The following is a 20782-nucleotide window of genomic DNA, read 5'->3' as shown; positions in this document are numbered from 1 at the left end:
TAGACCAGTCATAGGAGGGAAAAAACATACAGCTAATTGTAGAAATACATTTTGCTCAAATGGAAGTAAGAGGGAAAGGGGGAAATGGAAAAAATGGGAGGGTAGGTTAGGAAAGAATTAGTCATAAACAAAACAAACTTTATCATCAGAAGAGAATCTTGAAGTGGTATTTAAAGAGAAAGAAAAATAGATAAGATGCTGTGCTTAGCCTCTGAGAGGAGGAAAAGAAAGAGCAGCAGGGGAACAGAAGCAGATGCTGACCACACTCCTGTTCTTTGCCACCCTCTTCATATTGACAGGGTATGAAACAAAGAAAATCAAAATAATAAGAAAGCATATTAATAATAAATTCAAAATTAATTATCATAACCATAATTGTGAATGGGATAAGATAGCAGAGAGGGTTGGATGGAATATTTATCTTCTAATAAAAATGGAAGAGGATTAGAAAGCAAATTCAAAGAATATGGTTGCTTATAAAATCATGCCTGAAAGAATATACATTCAGAGTTAAGAATAAGTGGTTGAGGGGGCAGCTAGATGGTGCAGTGGTTAAAGCACCGGCCCTGGATTCAGGAGTACCTGAGTTCAAATCCGGCCTCAGACACTTAACACTTACTAGCTGTGTGACCCTGGGCAAGTCACTTAACCCCAATTGCCCCGCAAAAAAAAAAAAAAAAAAAAAAAAGAATAAGTGGTTGGAACAAAATCTATTACGCTTTAGCTGAAATTTTTAAAAAAGGCAGAGGTAGCAAGTATGATCTCAGACAAGGTAACAAAATGAATTTTAATCAAAATAGTTGGAGAGGTAAATTATGTTGTGCTGAAAGGTACCAAAGATAATGAATGCCATAGCATATGACTAATTCCAATAAAAAGTTAAATGAATTACAGGTATAGATAGCAAAGTAATAATAATAATTAATAATAATAATAATAGTAGCAGAATTAGATAAACCCCTTTCATACCTAGACAAGACTAACTGCCCTCAAAAAATAATAAGTTAAGGACTTGAATTGAATTTTAGAAAAAACTTACATATGACAGACCTTTAGAGATGATTTAATGGGAATAGAAAGGAGTATATTTCTCAGTTGTGTATGGCAACTTTGTAAAATTCAAACATATATTGGACATAAAGACATCACAAATAAATGAAAAACATTAAACACATCTTTTGAAGACTGTAATCAATTTAAAATTATATTCAATAAATGATCAAAATTAGGTGGAGACTAACAATTCTAAAAGATGAGTTGGAAAACAAAATTATTGGAATAAATAGATGAGGACAACAATAAGAAAACATCAGAATTTTTGGCATGAAAAGTAGGCCTTAGAGAGAAATTAATATCACTAAACACTTTAACAAATAAAGGAAAGAAAACATCAACAAATTGGACATATATATATATGTATACACATATACATATACATATATAAAAAGCTAAAAAACAAAAATGAAAAACTCTGATTTAACCACAAATTAGAAATTCTAAAAACAAGGAAGAGATTAACAAAAATCAAAAGCAAACACCTAATTTAATTAATAAATAAAACTAAAAGCTAACTTTAAAAAAAGAAAGAAAATAGCTTAACCATTAGCTAATTTGATTAACAAAAGGAAAGACAAAAACTAAATTTATCAGTATCAAAAATAAAAAATGAATTTATAACCAACGAGGAAATAAATTAAATTACTAGAAAATATTTCACCAAATTATATGCCAACAAAACTGACAATCTAAATTAAATGGAAAAAGATATAAAAATATAAAATATGCTGATGAAAAGAATAAGGTCCAAATACCTCAATTTAAAAAAAAAATTTAAAAAGCCACAAATGAGTTCCTAAAGCAAAACAATTCCAGGAGCAAATAGATTTACAAGTGAATTTTATCAAATATTTAAATAATAATTAATTCTAGTGTCATCAAAACTATTTTTAAAAATAGGAAAAGAACCTAGTAAATTTCTTCTTGGATATAAATAGGATGTTTGTATCTAAAATAAGATAAAAGCAAAGAAATAAAGCTATAAGCCAATATCTTTAATGAATATTGATGCAAATTTTAAAATAAAATGCTACCAAGGGCACTAAAGCAACATATCACAAAGATTATATACAATTACCAAGTTAGATTTATACCCAGAATGAAGGACTGGTACAAGAGCAGGAAAGTTTCTTTCAAAAATGACTACATTTATAACAGAAAAAAATAAAATCATATGATTGTGTCAGTAGATATTTAAAAAGCTTTTATAAGATATGGCCCCATTTCTGTTAAAAACATTAGAAAGCATAAAAATACAAGGATATTTTTTCAAATAGGTAATATCTATCTAAAGCCAAAATATCTATATATCTAAATCAAATAGCATTATCTATAATAGCAATAAATTAATAACCTTTCCAATAAGATCAGTGGTAATACAAAGATGCCCATTATCACCATTATTATTTGATGTAGTGACAGAAATATCAGCTATAGCAATGTCAAGAAAAAGAAATTGAAGGAATAAGAATAGGCAAAGAGAAAAGAAAACCATTGTTCTTTGCAGATAATATTTACTTCGAGAATACTAGAGTCAACAAGAAATTAATTGAAATAATAATTTCAGCAAGTTTGCAGAAGACAAAATAAACCCACAGAAGTCATTAGCAGTTCTATGTATTGACAACAAAATTTAGTGGAAATAGAGAAATTGCATTTAAAATAACTATAGAATTTATAAAATGCTTGGGAATATAACTGCCAAGATACTCAAGAACTAAATGAATATAACTACAAAATGCTCTTTATACAAATAAATACACAACTAAATGTAGAAATAGTAATAGGGTGGGGAGGTAGGTAAAGGCAATACAATGAAAATACTACCAAAATTGCCTTACCAATCAAACTACTAAAGGATTAACTTAGAGATCTAGAAAAAAATTATAACAAAATTCACCTGGATGAAGAAGCAGTAAAGAATCTCAGGGAAAATAGTGAAATTACTGGAAGGAAGGAAACCTAGCAATATGAGATTTCAAAAACTACTACAAAGCAGTTATCATCAAAATAATTTAGTACTATGAAATAGAGAGCCTGATCAGTGGAACATATTAACTACACAATATTTTGTTGTTATAATTCAGTCATTTTCAGTCATGTAGGATTCTTCATGACACCATTTGAGGGGGTTATTTTGCAAAGATGCTGGACTGGTTTGCCATTTCCTTTTTCAGCTCATTTTATAGATGAGAAATCCGAGACAAACAGGGTTAAGTGATTTGCCTTGCATCACAAAGATGGTTAGCATCTGAGACCAGATTTGAATTCAGGAAGATGAGTCTTCCTGACTCTAAGCCTGGCACTCTATTCACTATGCCACCTCGTTTCAATAAATTATACAACAAACAGTGCAAGAAAGCACAGTAGCCTAGTGTTTGCTAAACCCAGAGGTCCCAGCTATTGGGCAAAGAACTCATTCTTCAACAACAATTTTTGGGATATTTGGAAAGGAATCTGACAGAAATTAGTTATGAAACATGATTTCACTTTAGGTCAAAGAAAGCTCCAAATTGATATATTCCTTAAACATTAAGAATGGCATCCTAAACAAATAAAAAGGAAGATCTATACATAGAGGAAAAGTTCATGACCAAATGAGGAATACAGAGGTTCATAGGAGGTTAAATGGACAATTTTGATTACAAAATTTTTTTTTAATTTTTACACAAACAAAACCAATGTAGCTGAAATTAGAAAATAAACAAGTAATTAGCTCAGAAGGCTCTTTGAAGAAATTTTTTCTTATAAAGGTTTCATTTCAGAAATATATAGGAAACTGATTCAATATTATAAAAATTAAAGCCATTTCCCACTTGATAAATGGTCAAATGTTGTGAACAGGAAATTTTCAGAGGCAGAATTCCAAGCTATCAATTATCAGATGAAAAATGCTCCAAATCATGAATATTTAGAGAAATTCAAATTAAAATAACTCTGAGGCTTCACCACATACAAATGTCAAAATTGTCAAAAGAAAAAAATGATGACTGTTGGAAGGGATATGGAAAAGCAAATATATTAATGCACTATTGGTAGAGCTGTGAATTGGTTTAGCCATTCCAGAGTGCAATTTAGAATTATACACAAGAAGTTATTAAACTATGTACACCTTTTACCCACTATATAGTCAAAGAAAGAGGGAAAAGATCCATGTTTACAAAAAGATTTATAGCAGTTCTGTTGGCTGTAGCAAAGGACAGTAAACTGAGGGGTGGCCATTAATTGGGGAAACAAATTATGGTATTTGAAAATGATTGAAAGCCATAATCATTGAAGAAACAAAAGGAACATTTTTAAAGAAACCTGGGGTGGGGGGAGGAAAAAACTGAGCTTTCTTGTATGAACAGTTAAAGAAGGTGAGCAGACCCAGGGAACAACTTGTACAATAACAACAATAATGGAAAGACAAACAACATTGAAAGATTGAAGAACTTTGATCAGCTTCAATTCCAGAGGACTTATGATGAACATGCTCCTTAATTCCTATTATGTCTGTGGATTCTGAGTGCAAATATAACTATAAATGTACAGACATTATATATATATATGTATGTATATATATGTATATATACACATATATACATATATGTATGTGTATATATATACACATACATTATGTGTTTACAAATACACATATATAACTTGTATATAACTTATACATCTCTGTCAATAGATAAAAGATAGATGATAGATAGATAAATAGATAGATAGATGGACAGATAGATGGATGAAATAGCCAATAACTAAATTTGTTTTGCTTGACCATACACATCTCTTACAAAGTTTTTGCTTTCAATGAAAGGGAGAACGAATATTTGCTGATTCAAATAAATCAAATTAAGAAGAAAAAAGAACAATGAAGAGGTTGAACTAGATGGATTATATCCTGCTTTTCATCTCTAAATCTATCATCTTAAAAAAGAAAACAAAGGAGGACACCCACCAAAATGCTAAAGCAAATGCCCTAGTACTTAAATATTAAGTTCTTTCCTTCCTTTTTTTGTTTTTGTTTTTGTTTTCTGGCTGGGCAATGAGGGTTAAATGACTTGCCCAGGATCACATAGCTAGTAAGTGTCAAGTGTTTAAGGCCAGATTTGAATTCAGTTCCTACTGAATCCAGTGCTAGTCCTTTATCCACTGTGCCATCGAGCTGCCCTTCTCCCCTTCCTTTTTAAAAAATCTTACCCATTCCGAGCAAAGTTGGCCCAGTATTTCATCATTGTCCTGCTCAGTTGCTTTTCTTCTTCAGAAGCACCCTCTAAAGATGAATACCATAGATATTAGTATGGTATGAATATAGTAAGGAACAAAATTTGTTTTTAATTCATAGCCCACTTTCCTTTCACTTACATTTCCTCTTATCCTCCTGGCTATCCTTGATCTTCTACCTTATGTGGTGTCCTATCCTAATGTACCATACCAAGACAATGCCCCAAAGTTGTCTATAAATCTACCAGGCTTTTGTTTTAACTCTTCCCAAGAATTAACTTTCAGAACTAATAATTATAAGAGTTAGTTACATTGCATATACTATCATTCTTTAAGACATTTATATATTAACAAAAGATAATAACTTAAAGAAATGAATTTCTAATGTAAACTCTCAGGTATCAGCAATAGACTAGTAGTAGAGAGATTTTGAGAAGGATCATAAAGGTAAAAACATTAGTTTTTAAAGCTCAAAGGAACTCCATCTAGTCTAACTCCTTCAATTTTATAGAAAAGGGAACTGAATACCAGAGAAGCTAAAGGACCTGTTCAATGTCATACAAGTAATAAGGAGCAGAGATAGGATTTGAACCCTGAGACCACAATTGAAAATCCACTGGTGTAATTATACTATTTTTAGCTTTGCATCTAAAACCTGAGAAGACACAGTATTACTGTCAAAGTCATTGCTAGTACTGGCCCTTGAAAGGCAAAGGTAAAGGAAGCCAGGACTCAGGTTTTTCTCTAAGAGTATGGAATACTTAATTGGCAGATGTTCAATGATGCTTTATGCTGAAATTCAAATATTCAATGATGATGAGAAAATGTGAATCAAAACCTGGAGGAAATTATAGAGGCCAAAGCTCTAAGATGGAAGGAATTCCAGTCACATGGCAATATAATGAAACTCAAAAGTGTCATTGGGTATTTTCACCTAGAATTGTGTAAACTTGTATGACATCAACATCTATCCACTTCTCTCCCCAACCATCCTCCAAAACAGAACAGGTGAGCAGTGCAGATTAAGCCCTTGGATCTAAACTTTTTTGGACACTCACAGAATTAGACCAATGGAAATGCATTCAGAATCAGAACATCTCTGAGGACAACTAGTCCAACTCATCGTAAAAAAGGAATCCTCTCAATAATATACACAAAAATTTATCATTCACCCTCTGATATAGGACCACAATTGATGGGGAGCCCACTACATCCAGAGGCAAAACAAGAACACTTTGGGACAATTCTTACTGTTAGGAAATGTTTCCTTAGATTGGAGCCAAAATCCACTTCACTGCAACTTCCATTCATTACTATTAGTTCTGTTGAAAGGAAATAAGTCTGGGGCAGCTAGGTGGTGCAGTGGATAGAGTACCAGCCCTGGATTCAGGTGGACTTGAGTTCAAATCCAGCCTCAGACACTTAATTACTAGCTGTGTAACCCTAGGCAAGTCACTTAACCCCAATTTCCTCACTTAAAAAAAAAAGAAACGAAAAGAAAAAAAGGAAAAAAAAAGAAAGAGAATAAATCTAATACTTCTTCCACATAACGGTCTTTCAAATATTTGAGGATAGCCATTAAGTCCCACCAAAATCTTCCCTAAAGTCTGAATATCCCTTCTTCTCTCTATCATTCTTCATGTGGTATGATAATAAGGACCCACTGACAGGACTAAGGTTCTCCCCGTTTTTTTCCTACAATAAAGATTAATTTTCTCCAAAATGCAACAAATCTTTTGCTAAGATCTTATCAGCCCCGGTCTCCCTTAATGCAGCTTTGCAATCACCTAAAGACATAGAACAGACCCACCAATATGGAGTCCAGAACCTCTGACTCTATGGATATCTGAAGACCTGAGAATAATCATGATCTGTCCTATTGAGACAAGAGGGTTATATATATAGAAACTAAATATTACTGTATACTTGTTATATGACCTTGCTATGGTAGGTCCAAGTGAATCACATATTGTTAATAGTTCACTGCAATATAAGGGCCTCATTTTGCCTCAAAATTGAGCTTGACCTAAGAGGGTAAGAGAGCCTGCCTCTAAAAGCCCTGCACCATCTTTTTCACTTTCCTCTGTATATTCTCTAGCTCATTAGTGTCATTACTGAAATGTGGTGCCCTAACTGAAGAAGATGTTTCAGGTGTGGTTGATCAGGGAGGAGTAGAGCAGAAATAGCCTCTATCTCTCTTCTCAAAAGTTTTCTTTTGTTAATGTATCCTCAAGGTTAAATTAAGCAAGAAGAGATGTTTGTTTAGTGATTACACATCAGGTTTAGGACGGATTGCCAGGTCAAGTTAACCTGGGACTGAGAGACAAAAGACCTTTGCTCTGGCTCCATGTCTACCAGTAACCAGAGCCAAATCATTTCCCGTCTCTGGTCCTTGTTTTCTTACCAATAAGTTATGGATAATAAAGGCTAAATAATAAGTAGCCCTAACATTTATTCAGCCCTTTTATTTGACCAAAAGATCTTCATAACTTTTATCTCTTTTGATTCAGTCTATCTCACAGGGCTACTGTAAGAATTAAGTTAGACAACAGAGGCTATTTCAAATTTTTTCATGAGGTTTTTCTAGCCAGTATAGATCCATCACCTTTTAAAAATGGAGCTCCCAAGACAGGGAAAATGTCATCCCCATGGTCTGCCCTCACAGTTTCTGGTTTCATGTTTCCCCAAAAACTTGACCGATGTTGAAATTCATACATGTAGGTGGGTGCACCTGAAGCTAAAAAAAAAAAAGTAAATTATGGAAAATTCAGTATTCCAAGGCCCCTAACTTGGATATATTTACATGGTGGGGAGAGTTCAGAAGGGACAGTGGAAAATGTATGTGCTACCTTATTTGAAATTAACTCCCACTTTTGATACTTACTACCTGTATGGCCTATATGAGCAAACCACTTCACCTTCTTGGACCTTAGTTATCTTATCTGAAATAAAAGCTTAGGCTAAGTAGCTCCCTTCTGTTTCTTGATCTATGATACTAGGACCCTAAGACCCTAGGTCCTAAGGACACAATACACCTGAAGATGCCAATGGAGGCATGCAGGGTGATGGCCCATACTGAATAAAGGCACTTTAATATTGATGCCCATCCCATGGTGATTCAGTAAGAAATGTGTTCTCCAATTCCCTGATCAAAGAATTTTAAAGTTGGCTAAAAACTTAGAGGTTATATTGTGCAGTGTCTCATCTGACTTAGGACTCTATGGCATTCCCAACTAATAGTCATCAAGATTATTAGAGCAAAACAACTTATTCCAGATTCCAGGCTCTGGGTGTCATCATGATGTGCCCAGCAGAATAATGCCCCCAATCTAGGCAGAACAGTGCCTCAATCCCTCTTACCTCCAGCAATCATTTTAATCAATAAGCACTACTGAGTACCTGATAAGTGGCAGGCACTGTGCAATACACTAGGGATACAAAGAAAAAAAATTAAATAATCCTTGTCTTCAAGGAGCTTTCATTCTATTGAGGGAGATAACATATAAATATTATTCAAAATTTTATGCTTGATATATATAAAACATGAGGTAGAGTTTTTTATATTTGTTCATTTATTTGTTTATTTAAAATTTTGAGTTCCAAATTATATACCTCTCTCATTCCTTCCCTCTTCCCTCCCCAAGCTTGCAAGCAATCAGTATAGGTTATACATGTACAATTATGTAAAAGATTACCATAATAGTCATTTTACATAAAAAGACTCAAGGCAAAAAAAAAAGAAAAAGCACAAAATAGCATGCTTCAGTCTGTGTTCAATTAATAGCAGTTCTTTCTATGAGGTGGATAGTTTCCTTCATCATTAGTCTGTTGGGATTGTCTTAGATCACTGTATTGCTAAGAGTAGCTAAGTCATTCACAATTGCTCATAGAACACTGTGTCACTGTGCACAATGTTCTCTTGGTTCTGCTCATTCAATTATATATCAGTTCATATGAGTCTTTCCAGTTTTTTCTGAAATCATCCTGCTTGTCACTTCTAAGAGTCCTGATTTTTATTTTTTTTTGGGGGGGGAGGGCAGGGCAATAGGGGTTAAGTGACTTGCCCAGGGTCACACAGCTAGTAAGTGTCAAGTGTCTGAGGCCAGATTTGAACTCAGGTCTTCCTGAATCAAGGACCAGTGCTTTATCCACTGCGCCACCTAGCTGCCCCCTGCTTGTCATTTCTTATAGCACAATAATATTCCATTATAATCATATGCCACAGCTTATTCAGCCATTCTCCAATTGATGGATATTCCTTTAATTTCCAATTGTTAGCTACCACAGAGTTGCTATAAATATTTTTTGTACAATTTTTTTTTCCCTTTTCTCTTTTTCAGTTACTATAGTTAACTGTTTCCCTGGATCCTATTCCCTTCCCCATGATATTTACTCTATTATCTATCTTCTTTCATCCTATCCCTCCTCAAAAGGGATTTACTTCTGACTGCAATGTCCCCCAATCTGCCCTCCCTTCTTTTACCCCTCCTTCCTTATCCCCTTTCCCTCCTATTTTCCTGAAGGGTTAGATAGATTATACCACCCAATTAAGTGTGTTTGTTATTCCCTCTTTGAGCCAACTCTGATGAGATTAAGGTCTTTGAAGCAATTCTGATGAGTGTGAAGCTCATTCACTGCACATCTTTGATTACTCTACCCATTTGTGTATGTATGTTTATCCATCCTTAAGCCAACCCTGATGAGACTAAGGTCTTTGAGACTATACTGATGAGTGTAAGGTTTTTTACTGCCTGGCTCTTCCCCCATTTCTCCCCCAACTCCATAATCCCTTTCCTGTTTCTTTCATGTGGAATTTAACCCCATTCTACCTCTCCCATTCCCTCTCCCCCAGCGAATTCCTTTCACACCTCAATTTTACCCTAAAGATGTCATCATGAGGTAGTTAAGTGACACAGTAGACAAAAGACTCATCCTGGACCCAGGAGGACCCGAGTCCAAATCCCGCCTCACACACAAGACACTCACCCACTGCACAACCCCAGGCATGTCACCCAACTCCAACCACCCACACAATAAAAGATACTTTACAGATATCATCCCTTCATAATCAATTCCCATCTCTGCCCTATGTCTAAATTTATTTCTATCATCTGCCCTGATACTGTCATTTTCCCATGTAGGAATATAAACAGTTTGACCTTTTAACATCCCTTTTAATGTCTTTTTCCTGTTTACCTTTTTATGCTTCTCTAGGGTCTTGTATTTGAAAGTCAAATTTTCTATTCAGTTCAGGTCTTTTAATCATGAATACCTGAAAGTCCTCTTTTTCATTGAAATCCCATTTTTCCCCTGAAAGATTATACACAGTGTTGCCAGATAGGTGATTCTTGATTGTAATCACAATTCCTTTGGACTCTGTAATATCATATTCCATGCCCTCTGATCCTTTAATGTAGAAGCTGCTACATCTTGTGCTATCTTGACTGTGGCTCCACAATAGTTGACTTGTTTATCTCATCAGCAGCTTGCAACATTTTTTCCTTGTCCTGGGATCTTTGGACTTTGGCTTTAATATTCCTGGGAGTTTTCCTTTTGGGATCACTTTCAGGAGGTGATCTGTGGATTCTTTCAATTTCTATTTTACCTTCTGCTTCAAGAATATCAGGGCAATTTTCCCTGACAATTTCCTGGAAGATGATGTCTCAACTCTTTCCTTGATTATTGTTTTCAGGTATTCCAATAATTTTCAAATCATCTCTCCTGCATCTATTTTACAGGGCAGCTGGTTTTCCAAGGAGATGTTGCACATTGCACTCAATTTTTTTATTCATTTGGATTTGTTTTATTGTGTCCTGATGTCTCATAAAGTCATTAGCTTCTATTTGTTCAACCCTAATTTTTAAGCAATGTTTTTCTTCAGAGAGCTTTTCTACCCCTTTTTACATTAGGCCAATTTGGCTTTTCAAGCTGTTGATTTTTTTTTTTTATGATCCTCCTGCATCACTCTCATTTCTCTTTCTATTTTTTCCTCTACCTCTCTTACTTCATCTTCAAAGTCCTTCTTGAGTGCCTCTATGGCCTGAGAACAATTCATGTTTCTTAGAAGCTTTGGATGTAGGACCACTGATGTTACTAATCTCTTCTGAGGGTGCACCTTGATCTTCCTTGTCACTAAAGAAACTTTCTATGGTCCTCAATTTTCTCTGCTCATCTTGCCTATATTTTACTTGACTTTTAACTCCTTCTTAAAGTGGGGCAATGTTTCCAGGCTGCACTGTCCCAAGCTTCAGGGGATCCTAGGTGGTATGATTTTAGGAGGAGCAGGTTCTTCACTTGCCTGGCCTGTTCCCTGGTCTGTAGATAACCCTAGGCCAACTTGCTAATTAACCAGGCAGCAAAACATCGTGTGCTGTGGTTGTTAGCTACAATGAGTCTATGCCCCTTCCCCACATGGGCCACCACCACTCAAGCTTACTTCCTGGTTCCCAGCAGGGGTGAAACACCCAAGTTCCACCTCAGCACCAGCAGAGACCCCTGTAATCTCCCCACTGTCAATTGCTCAGTCCTCTCACCAGACTGTGAGCTTAGTTGTAGACCACACTTGTACTGCAGATGATTCAGAGGCTCCAGGAGTCTCTTTCCCTGGCTCAGCCTGTCTGGGACTAGATCTGTGTCAGTGTGACTGTTGGGTTGGGCTCCACTCCTGCCCCAGCACAGCAGCCCCCTCTTGCTGACCTAAGCCATCTTTGGCTGGAAAATGATCTCAGCTATTTCTTTTGTGGGTTCTGCTGCTCCAGGAATTGTCCAATGGCATTATTTGTAAGTTTTTTGGAGTGATCCTGTCATGAGTTCTGAGAGCTTACTGCCTTTCCTCCACCATCATCTGAAGTAGTTTTGAGAGGAAGGACACTAGTATCTGGAGGATCAGGAAAGACTCTGGGTAGACAATGGTGCTTGAGCTGAGCCTTTATGGAAACAAGGGGTTCTAAAAAGTGGAAACAAAGAGTGAGTTCATTTCAGGCATGGAGTAGGATTGGTGCAAAGTAAAAGAGATGGGAGAGAAGTTCTGGATATGAAGAATAGCAAAAAGGACTGTTTATCTTCTCTATAAAATGCAGGAAGGGGAAGGATGTATACAATAAGGCTGGGAACATATATTAGGTCTAGTTTTTGAAAGGTTTTAAATGACAAAAAGGAATTCATATTCTTTCCTACAGGCAACAGGGAACCACTTGACCATACTGAGTATGGGAGTGATATGGTTATACATGTACTTAAGAAAAATTACTTTGCTAGCGTATGGAGTATAAAATGCAGTGGTGGCAGGGGGATTTGGGGTAGGAAGATCAATTAGAAGATCACTACAATAATCAGGCAACTGGTGATAAAGATATGAATTAGCTGGGTGAGTAGAGAGAAGAGAGCAGATGTCAGAGATGTGAAGATAGAAGAGATAGTATTTGTTAGCAGATTACCCAAAAGGAGTGAATGAAACTAAAAGTTCAAGGGTGACACTGAGGTTCTAAACCTGGGTGACTAGAGTAACAATGATCTTTTGACAGGATAGGGAAGGTTAGAAAAGGAACCACTGGAAGTGGGGGAAAAGTAGGTGGAGAAGAAAATAGTATGTGTTTCATTTTAGACAAATATAATTTGAGAAATCTCTGTAACATATACTTTGAAATGCCCAATAGGCAGATGGTGACTAGAATTTTGTCAAAAGACAGGGCTGAACAGAAATCTGGGAGTCATCTTCCAAGGACAATAATTAATTTCATAGAAACTAATATAATCACCTAGTGACACAGGACAGGGACTTGGTGTAGACCCATAGTTGGGGTGTATGGTGTGAAATGATGAGCCAGAAAAGAAAAAAATGGTAAAAGAAGAATTTCCTCACTGTTCTATGTTCCAATGAGAATTTTAACATAGATCTTCCAAATCCAAGTCCAGCACCTTTTTCCTTACATAGAAAAAAGTGTACTCAACATCTAGGCAATGCCTATTCCAAGTAGCTTTAGATCAAGCATCCTTGGCTAAAACATGGGAGAGATAGGGTTGGTTTTGTCATTACCCTATTCCCTGATTTTCCTCATAACTCACCCATATGAAATCGAGCCACCATCACAGCTGAGATCCCAATGAAGAAGTCTCCCATCATGTCCATAAATAGATATTTCTTTTTCACAGGATCATTGGTAACTCCAAGATACTCCTTAGTTATCAAAGGAATAAGATTTTGGGGGATTTTCTGAAAAGATCAATTAAGTAAGAACTGAAAAGTATTTGGATAGGTATTCATTTATTTTTTTTTCTATTGACTAACTATATACTCCACATAACGTTGCCACAACTCATCTTTTCTTTACAATGACATTGTTAATGCATATAACTCACCCTAAAACCATGAAACCCTATAATAATAATCCCAATTAGCTAATAACTCATTTATCATATTCCTGTTAAAAATAATGTCCCCTACAATGTTGTTCTTCTTAATATCCTGTTTTGTGAACCGAATTGTTGATATTAGGTAGAACATGCCTATCAAGCATTTAGTATGTGCTGGGCTCCTGTGTCAGGTACTTTGAAAGATATGGAGATGAATAAGACAATTCACCTCTCTTCAAGGCTTAGAGTTAGTAGAGAGATGACAGTAACAAACATAACTGTAAGCAAAGATTTTATAAACTAAGTATAAAATAGAGAGATATGAACAACATGTCATGGTGCTACTGCAGTAGGAGAGAGTACTTTCAACTTAGGGAAGGAGTGAATTAAGAGCACCTCATTAAACCATTACATGAATTTTCTCACAGGCTTTTATGTTACCATAGGGAAAATAAGTTAAAGCACTTTCTTCTGAGTCCTTTTTTTAATCTGAATGGGAGAAACCATTATGAAGTGAAAACTACACTGACCTGGGGGTTAGAAGATTTGGTCTCAGGTCCTGGCTCGGTCACAAAATCATTGTGTAGGGGCAGCTGGGTGGTTCAGTGGATAGAGCACCGGCCCTGGAGTCAGGAGGACCTGAGTTCAAATCCAGCCTCAGACACTTGACATTTACTAGCTGTGTGACCCTGGGCAAGTCACTTAACCCCAAATGCCTCACCCCAAAAAAAAAACAAAACATTGTGTAGGGGGCAGTTAGGTGGTTCAATGGATAAAGCACTGGCCCTGGCTTCAGGAGGACCTGAGTTCAAACAAAGTCTCAGCCACTTGACACTTACTATCTGTGTGACCCTGGGTAAGTCACTTAAGCCTCATTGGCCCACAAAAAAAAAATCAAAATCATTGTGCGACCTTAGGGAAATCATTTCTTTGCTCTGGACCCTGGTTTTCCCTTATTTGTAAAATAAAGATGTCGAACTAGATAAATTTTAAGGTCCTTTGAGGACTAATGTTCTATGTTCTAAAGATTATTTCTATCTCTGACAATCTATGATTTAAGTTCCCTTCCTGTCCTGATTGCCTTTGATTCAAGATCTCTTACAAGAAGTGGATAGGACTTCCAAACCAGAAGCATTGCCTTCTCTTGATCCATTCTGTCTTCAAATGGAGGATACTTCATAAGCTGCACAAAAGAAATAAATTTCACATAAAGAAGTATGAGCATATAAATAAATAAATTAAAGCAGTCTGCGAGAAACAAGGAAGAAAAACTTTCAATTTAGGCTGTGGAACCAAACTCTCTGATGAGTTGGGTTAGTTCAGCGAATTTATTTAGCTTACAACATGTACCAGGAAAAATCAAAAATAGTAATATAAGAAACTTTTTTTAATCATGGAAATAGGAGATACGATATCTTAAGCCCAGAGAGGATCAGTGCCCAGCTAGCTTCCTGTCTCTTAGTACTTATCTATGAAGAACCTGAAAGTATTTGAGATGAAGTTGTGAGGATTGAATGAGATAATATTTGTGAAACACTTAGCATGGCTTCTAGCATATAGCAGGAGTTTAATAAATGCTTGTTTATTTACTTCCATTTCTAACAATAACAATAGAGTATATTTCTTCCATTTGTCTTTTGTTGATACTAAAGTTCCACAAGCAAAAGTTCATTCTTTTAGGTCACAGGTGTGCCCTTATTAGAATGCAAGTCTCATTGGGACAGGTAATACACTGAATCATTCATTCACACTTGAACATCAATTATTTGTAGCTGATTGTTAGTTAATTTATCACAGAATTGAGAGCTAGAAGGACCCTTAGAGATCATCTAGTAAAGTCTAATGACCTCATTTTACACATGAGAAAAGCAAGGTGCAGTAGAAATTATTTGTTCAAGGTCATAAATGTGGGAAGGAATGGAGCCACAGTTCACACTTAGGTCCTCATATCACAAATATAGTGCTATTTCCATCATATCACATTGCCCCTATATTGGAGAAGAAACTTGGGTTCTAACCTAGGGCCCAATACAAATCTTTTTCCACTTTTAATAGAAAAGAGATTAAACAGATCAAAAAAAAAATTGTTGTTCATTCATTTCTGTCATGTCCAACTATTCATGAACTCATTTAGGATTTTCTTGGCAGAGATACTGGAATGGTTTGCCATTTCCTTCTTCAGCTCATTTTACAGATAAGGAAGCTGAGGGCTAAGTGACTTGTCCAGGGTCAAACAGCTAGTAATTGTCTGAGGCCAGACTTAAACTTAGAAAAAATGAGTCTTCCTGACTATAGACCCAGCATTCTATCTACTATGCCACCTAACTGCCCATTGTTAGGGCACCGGTCACCTAATTGGGGGAAGGTAGTGGAGTGAACCACAAATGTGAGAAGGTCTGGATTCTAATTCTAGCTTTGCCACTAACTCACTCTACCATGCAAATCAAGTTCCTTTTCCTTTTGGCCTCAGTTTCTCCATCTATAAAATGAAAAGTTTGGATTATATGATCTCTAAGATCAACTCCAGCTCTGAAGTTCAAAGATTGCTATCAGTAAGAGAGCAGCTTGTTCTCTGCAACAATATGATTACTGCCTAGAGTATCCATGAGTCCATGATTAAAGTGGGGTCCATGATTTTTAAAAAATTTATTTGTACTTCAGGATAGTTTATTTGTATTGTAATGTCATGTGTTTCATTTTATGCATCTAAAAACATCATGCTGAAAAAACTTTCCATAGACTTCACCAAGCTGTACAAGGGGTCCATTACACCAAGATAATTAAGATCTCCTGGTGTGTTCAGATCAATTCCTTGGGAATATAGTCCTATTCTTAGAAGTGAGGCTTTAGGGAATAAAGTTCACTAAGAAGAAGCAGCAGATAGCCTTATCAAGTCATAGATTGTTTTCCTGACTTAATTAGAGGAACTTTCTAGGTCCTGGAAAGGAAAGGAATGATGAGATTCCAGAAGAAACCAAAGGACTCTTACAGTTGGAAGAAGCCAGCTGAATTCATTGTTGTTGATTCCCACAATGTAGGGGATATGATTGAACTGCTTTTCAGCAAGGATCTCTTTGGGGTTTTTAGGGAAAAATTTACCATCCAGAACTGCAGGTATGAATGCAATTTTCTGTAAGAAAAAAATTGTTACACATCCATTCTACCTCCCTCTCACTTTCCCAAAGAATTGAATTGCATGCAGAAAGATACAGAAAGATGGGAGACATTTTTTATGGCCAGTACTTCTGAAAGAGGTCTCAATTCTAAAATATATAGGGAACTAAATCAAATTTATATGAATCCAAATCATTCCCTGATTGAGAAATGGTCAAAGGATATGAACAGGCAGTTTTCTGGTGAAGAAATCAAAGCTATCTATTGCCATATGAAAAAATGCTCTAAATCACTATCAATTAGAGAGATGCAAATTAAAACAACTCTGAGGTACCACCTGACACCTAACAGATTGACTAATGTAACAAATAAGGAAAATAATAAATGTTGGAGAAGCTGTGGAAAAATTGGAACACTAATGCATTGTTGGTGGAGCTGTGAACTGGCCCAACCATTCTGGAGAGGAATCTGGAATTATGCCCAAAGGGCTATAAAGCTGTGCATACCCTTTGACCCAGCAATACCACTTTGGGGTCTTTTTACCAAGGAGATCATAAAAAAGGAAAAAGTACCCACATGCACAAAAATATTTATAGCTGTTCTCTTTGTGGTGGCAAGGAATTGGAAATTGAGGGGTTGCCCATCAATTGGGGAATGGCTGAACAAGTTGTGGTATATGAATGTAATGGAATTCTATTGTTTTGTAAGAAACAATGAGCAGGAGGAGTTCAGAGAAACCTGGAAGGACTTGCATGAACTGATGATGAGTGAGATGAGCAGAACCAGAAGAACATTTTACACAGTATCACCAACATTGTGTGTTGATCAACTGTGATGGACTAGATTCTTCTCACCAATGAAATGGGACAGGAGTGTTCCAGGGGACTCATGATGGAAGGTGATCTCCAAATCCAGAACCAAAAGAGAACTGTGGAGTATAGATGCTGAATGAACCATACCCAAGGGTAAGGTCAACACGGAAGAAAACCTGAAATTTTGCACTACCCTGTCTCTGAACCACAATACAATCCAAAGGCAGTGTCTTTACCTCTCCAATAAATGGATAATGAATCAATTACTTTTGCCCATCTTACAATCATTAACTTCTGGTCAAAATAAAGGAAAGGATGAGAATATAAAATCTGATCCCTTGGAATAGTTAGCCAGTCTCAGTTGGTAGTTCATAAAAAGCGCCAAGTGATTATCAGACCAAATATACATTGTCACCCCATTTTTTCAAGGTCAAGACCAAATTGAAGCTTCACCCCAACCATAACCCCCAGAAAGCCTTCCCTCATCATTCTAATCTATACATCTTTCTTCTTCATCCAAAGTTATCCAGTATTCCTTGGGACATAAAGAAGACACTGAAATTAGAATTTTAAAAGATCCAAGTTGGAGTTCTGACTCTAATACTTCCTGTTTATTTGTTGTGAGCAAGTTACTTACCCTCTGGATCTCTAAGATGGGAATGGTAATATTTGCACTGCCTGTCTCTTAGGGTTGTAAGGAAAGAAAAATCCTATAGATATTTGAGGTGGCATTCCATCATAATTTTTGTTCACATCTTGATACCACTTTACATTAACTTATACTCTATTTTAAGTCTATACGCTGCATTTGTCTATATGTCTATACTCTGTTTTGAGTCTCTGTTTTATGTCTTGAAAGAGAATCACAGAATTTCAGAGTTGGAAGGTACCTCAAGGAATATCTAATCTAACTTAGATCAGAAAAAAAATTGCATCTTCAATATAATCAACGGGTGTTTTTCTAGCCTTTCCATAAAGACTTCAAATAGGGGTAGGGAATAAGAATTCACTCCTACCTAAGACATCCAACTTAAATTAACCTCCATGCTGACCAGAACATATTTAATCCCTCTTTGGAATAATACACCTTCAAGCACCCAAGGACAGTTATGATATCCTTCAAGGCTTTTACAGGCAAAATATCCCTACTTCCTTCCCCACATCCTTAGATAACATAAACCAGAGGTAGACTTCTCACCATCCTCATCCCTGTCTTCTAGAAGGTGGCCCCCCAAAATGAATAAATATTCAAGATTTGCTCTTACCAGAGCAGAAGAGGAGAGCCAAGGTATTGCCTGATCCTTGTGTGTGGCTGCTATTCCTTTCTGTTTTTCTTTCCTTTTTTGAATTATGAATTTAGAAGTATGAATTTAGACAGGTCACTTAACCTGTTTACCACAGTTTTTTTGACTTTGAAATGGGGATAAAAGCCTACTTCACAGGGCTGTTGTAAGGATAAAATGCTATAATATTTATAAAGTGTTTAGCACAGTACCTGCATAGTAGGTGCTTAGTAAATGCTTCTACCCTGCCCAAAGTGGGTGAAAAGGATTTAATATAAAACCACAAATTCCTATTATGTATAGCTATTTTTGAAGTACATATTAAGTTTGACATGATGATACTAATACCATCTTGCTTGTCCATGTCTCCTGGATTTCCTTCTGATCTTTTTTTAAAGTTTAATTGAGGTGAAGCTATAACTTTATTAAAGCAGCCCAAGATCTCAGTGGCTTTGTTTTTTTAATTTTTGGCTACTATATCAGAAACAGAAGTAATATCATATATATCAGGGTGTGTGTGTGTGTGTGTGTGTGTGTGTGTGTGTGTGTGTGTGTGTAAATCATTCTTTCCAGTTGACAAATCCCTTTAATATCTAGTATCTTATTTGGTTTTCACAGGCCTGTGAATTAGGCAGTATCAGAATTATCTCCATTTTACAGGTGAGGAAACAGTCACAAAGGGGTGAGAGTTCATAGAATGTAGAGCAGCAAGAGACCTTAGAGATAATCTAGTCAAGGAAGGAAAGGAGAAGGGAAGGAACTAAGTGTTTATATAGTTATCTCCTTTTTATCAGGTACTGTACTAAGAGTTTTTTATAAATGCTATCTTATTTGATCCTCACAATAATCCTTCAAGCTTGTTACTATTATTATCCCCATTTTACAAGTGAGGAAACTAAGGCAAGCAAAGATTAAAGGACTTGTTCAGAGATACATGACTAGAAAGTATTTGAGTCTAGATTTGAATTGGGCCTTCGCAATTCCAGAGCCAGTGCTCTAACCACTGTACCACCAGTAGGTCAGGATCCCTTATTCAACAAATGTTCAATTCAATAAACAGTAAGAGTCATATTTGGAACAAGCTAAGAAATAGAATGGTGGATCAATGGAATAGGTTAGGCAAGGAGACACAGTAGTAAATGCTGTAGTAATCTACTTTATGATCAACCCAAAGACTCCAGCTTCTTGGATAAGAACTTAGTAATTTGACAGAAACTGCTGGGAAAACTGGAAGAGAATATGACAGAAAGTAGGCATAGACTAACATCTCAGAAAGTACACCAAAATAAAATCAGAATGGGTACATGATTTAGATATAAAGGGTAATACCATAAGTAAATTAGGAGAGGAAAGAATAGTTAACCTCTAAGATCTATGGAAAGGAGAATAATTTATGACCAAAGAAGAGATAGAGAATATTATGAAATACAAAATTATTATTTTGATTACATTAAATTTAAAACTTTTTGTATAAACAGAAGCAATGCAGCCAAAATTAGAAGGGAAACAAAAAAGCTGTGAAACAATTTTTACAGCATGTGTTTCTGATAAAGGCCTCATTTCTAAAATATATTGGGAACTAAATCAAATTTATAAGAATGCAAGTCATTCCCCAATTGAGAAATGGTCAAAGAGAGCTGCTATAAATATTTTTGCACATGTGGGTCCTTTTCCCTTTTGTAAGATCTCTGGGGAAAAGACCTAATAGTGGTATTACTAGGTCAAAGGGTATATACAGTCCCATATCCCTTTGGGCTATGTTCCAAATTGCTCTCCAGAATGATTGGATCAGTTCACAACTCTACCAACAATGCATTAATGTTCCAAGTTTTCCACAGCTTTTCCATAATTTATTATTTTCCTTTTTTTGTCATATTAGCCAAACTGATAGGTGTGAGGTGGTACCTCAGAGTTGTTTTAATTTGAATTTCTCTAAACAAAAACTATTTAGAG

The 20782-nt window shown here is 35.9% G+C and overlaps 1 protein-coding gene across 2 annotated transcripts in view; it reads right to left on the bottom strand.

Annotated features, from left to right (window-relative positions):
• The window catches only part of LOC122741344 (liver carboxylesterase 1-like), a 44273-nt gene that overhangs the window by 3914 nt on the left and 19577 nt on the right, over positions 1–20782 (bottom strand). Inside the window, exons 9-13 of one of the 2 annotated variants that reach the window (XM_043984721.1) lie at positions 16610–16750; positions 14723–14803; positions 13333–13480; positions 7874–8005; positions 5245–5317 (exon numbers count right to left, since the gene is read on the bottom strand). In XM_043984721.1, coding sequence (XP_043840656.1) covers positions 5245–5317; positions 7874–8005; positions 13333–13480; positions 14723–14803; positions 16610–16750 — 575 coding nt within the window. Of the gene's footprint in view, positions 1–5244; positions 5318–7873; positions 8006–13332; positions 13481–14722; positions 14804–16603; positions 16751–20782 lie in introns of both variants that reach the window. The other variant, XM_043984720.1, reaches the window with a different exon arrangement.

This window comes from Dromiciops gliroides, chromosome 2, assembly GCF_019393635.1.
Source record: "Dromiciops gliroides isolate mDroGli1 chromosome 2, mDroGli1.pri, whole genome shotgun sequence".
In the NCBI taxonomy this organism is placed as follows: Eukaryota; Metazoa; Chordata; class Mammalia; order Microbiotheria; family Microbiotheriidae; genus Dromiciops; species Dromiciops gliroides.
The sequence above is the reverse complement of the archived record's forward strand: the minus strand, read 5'-3'. Positions and strand labels throughout refer to the sequence as shown.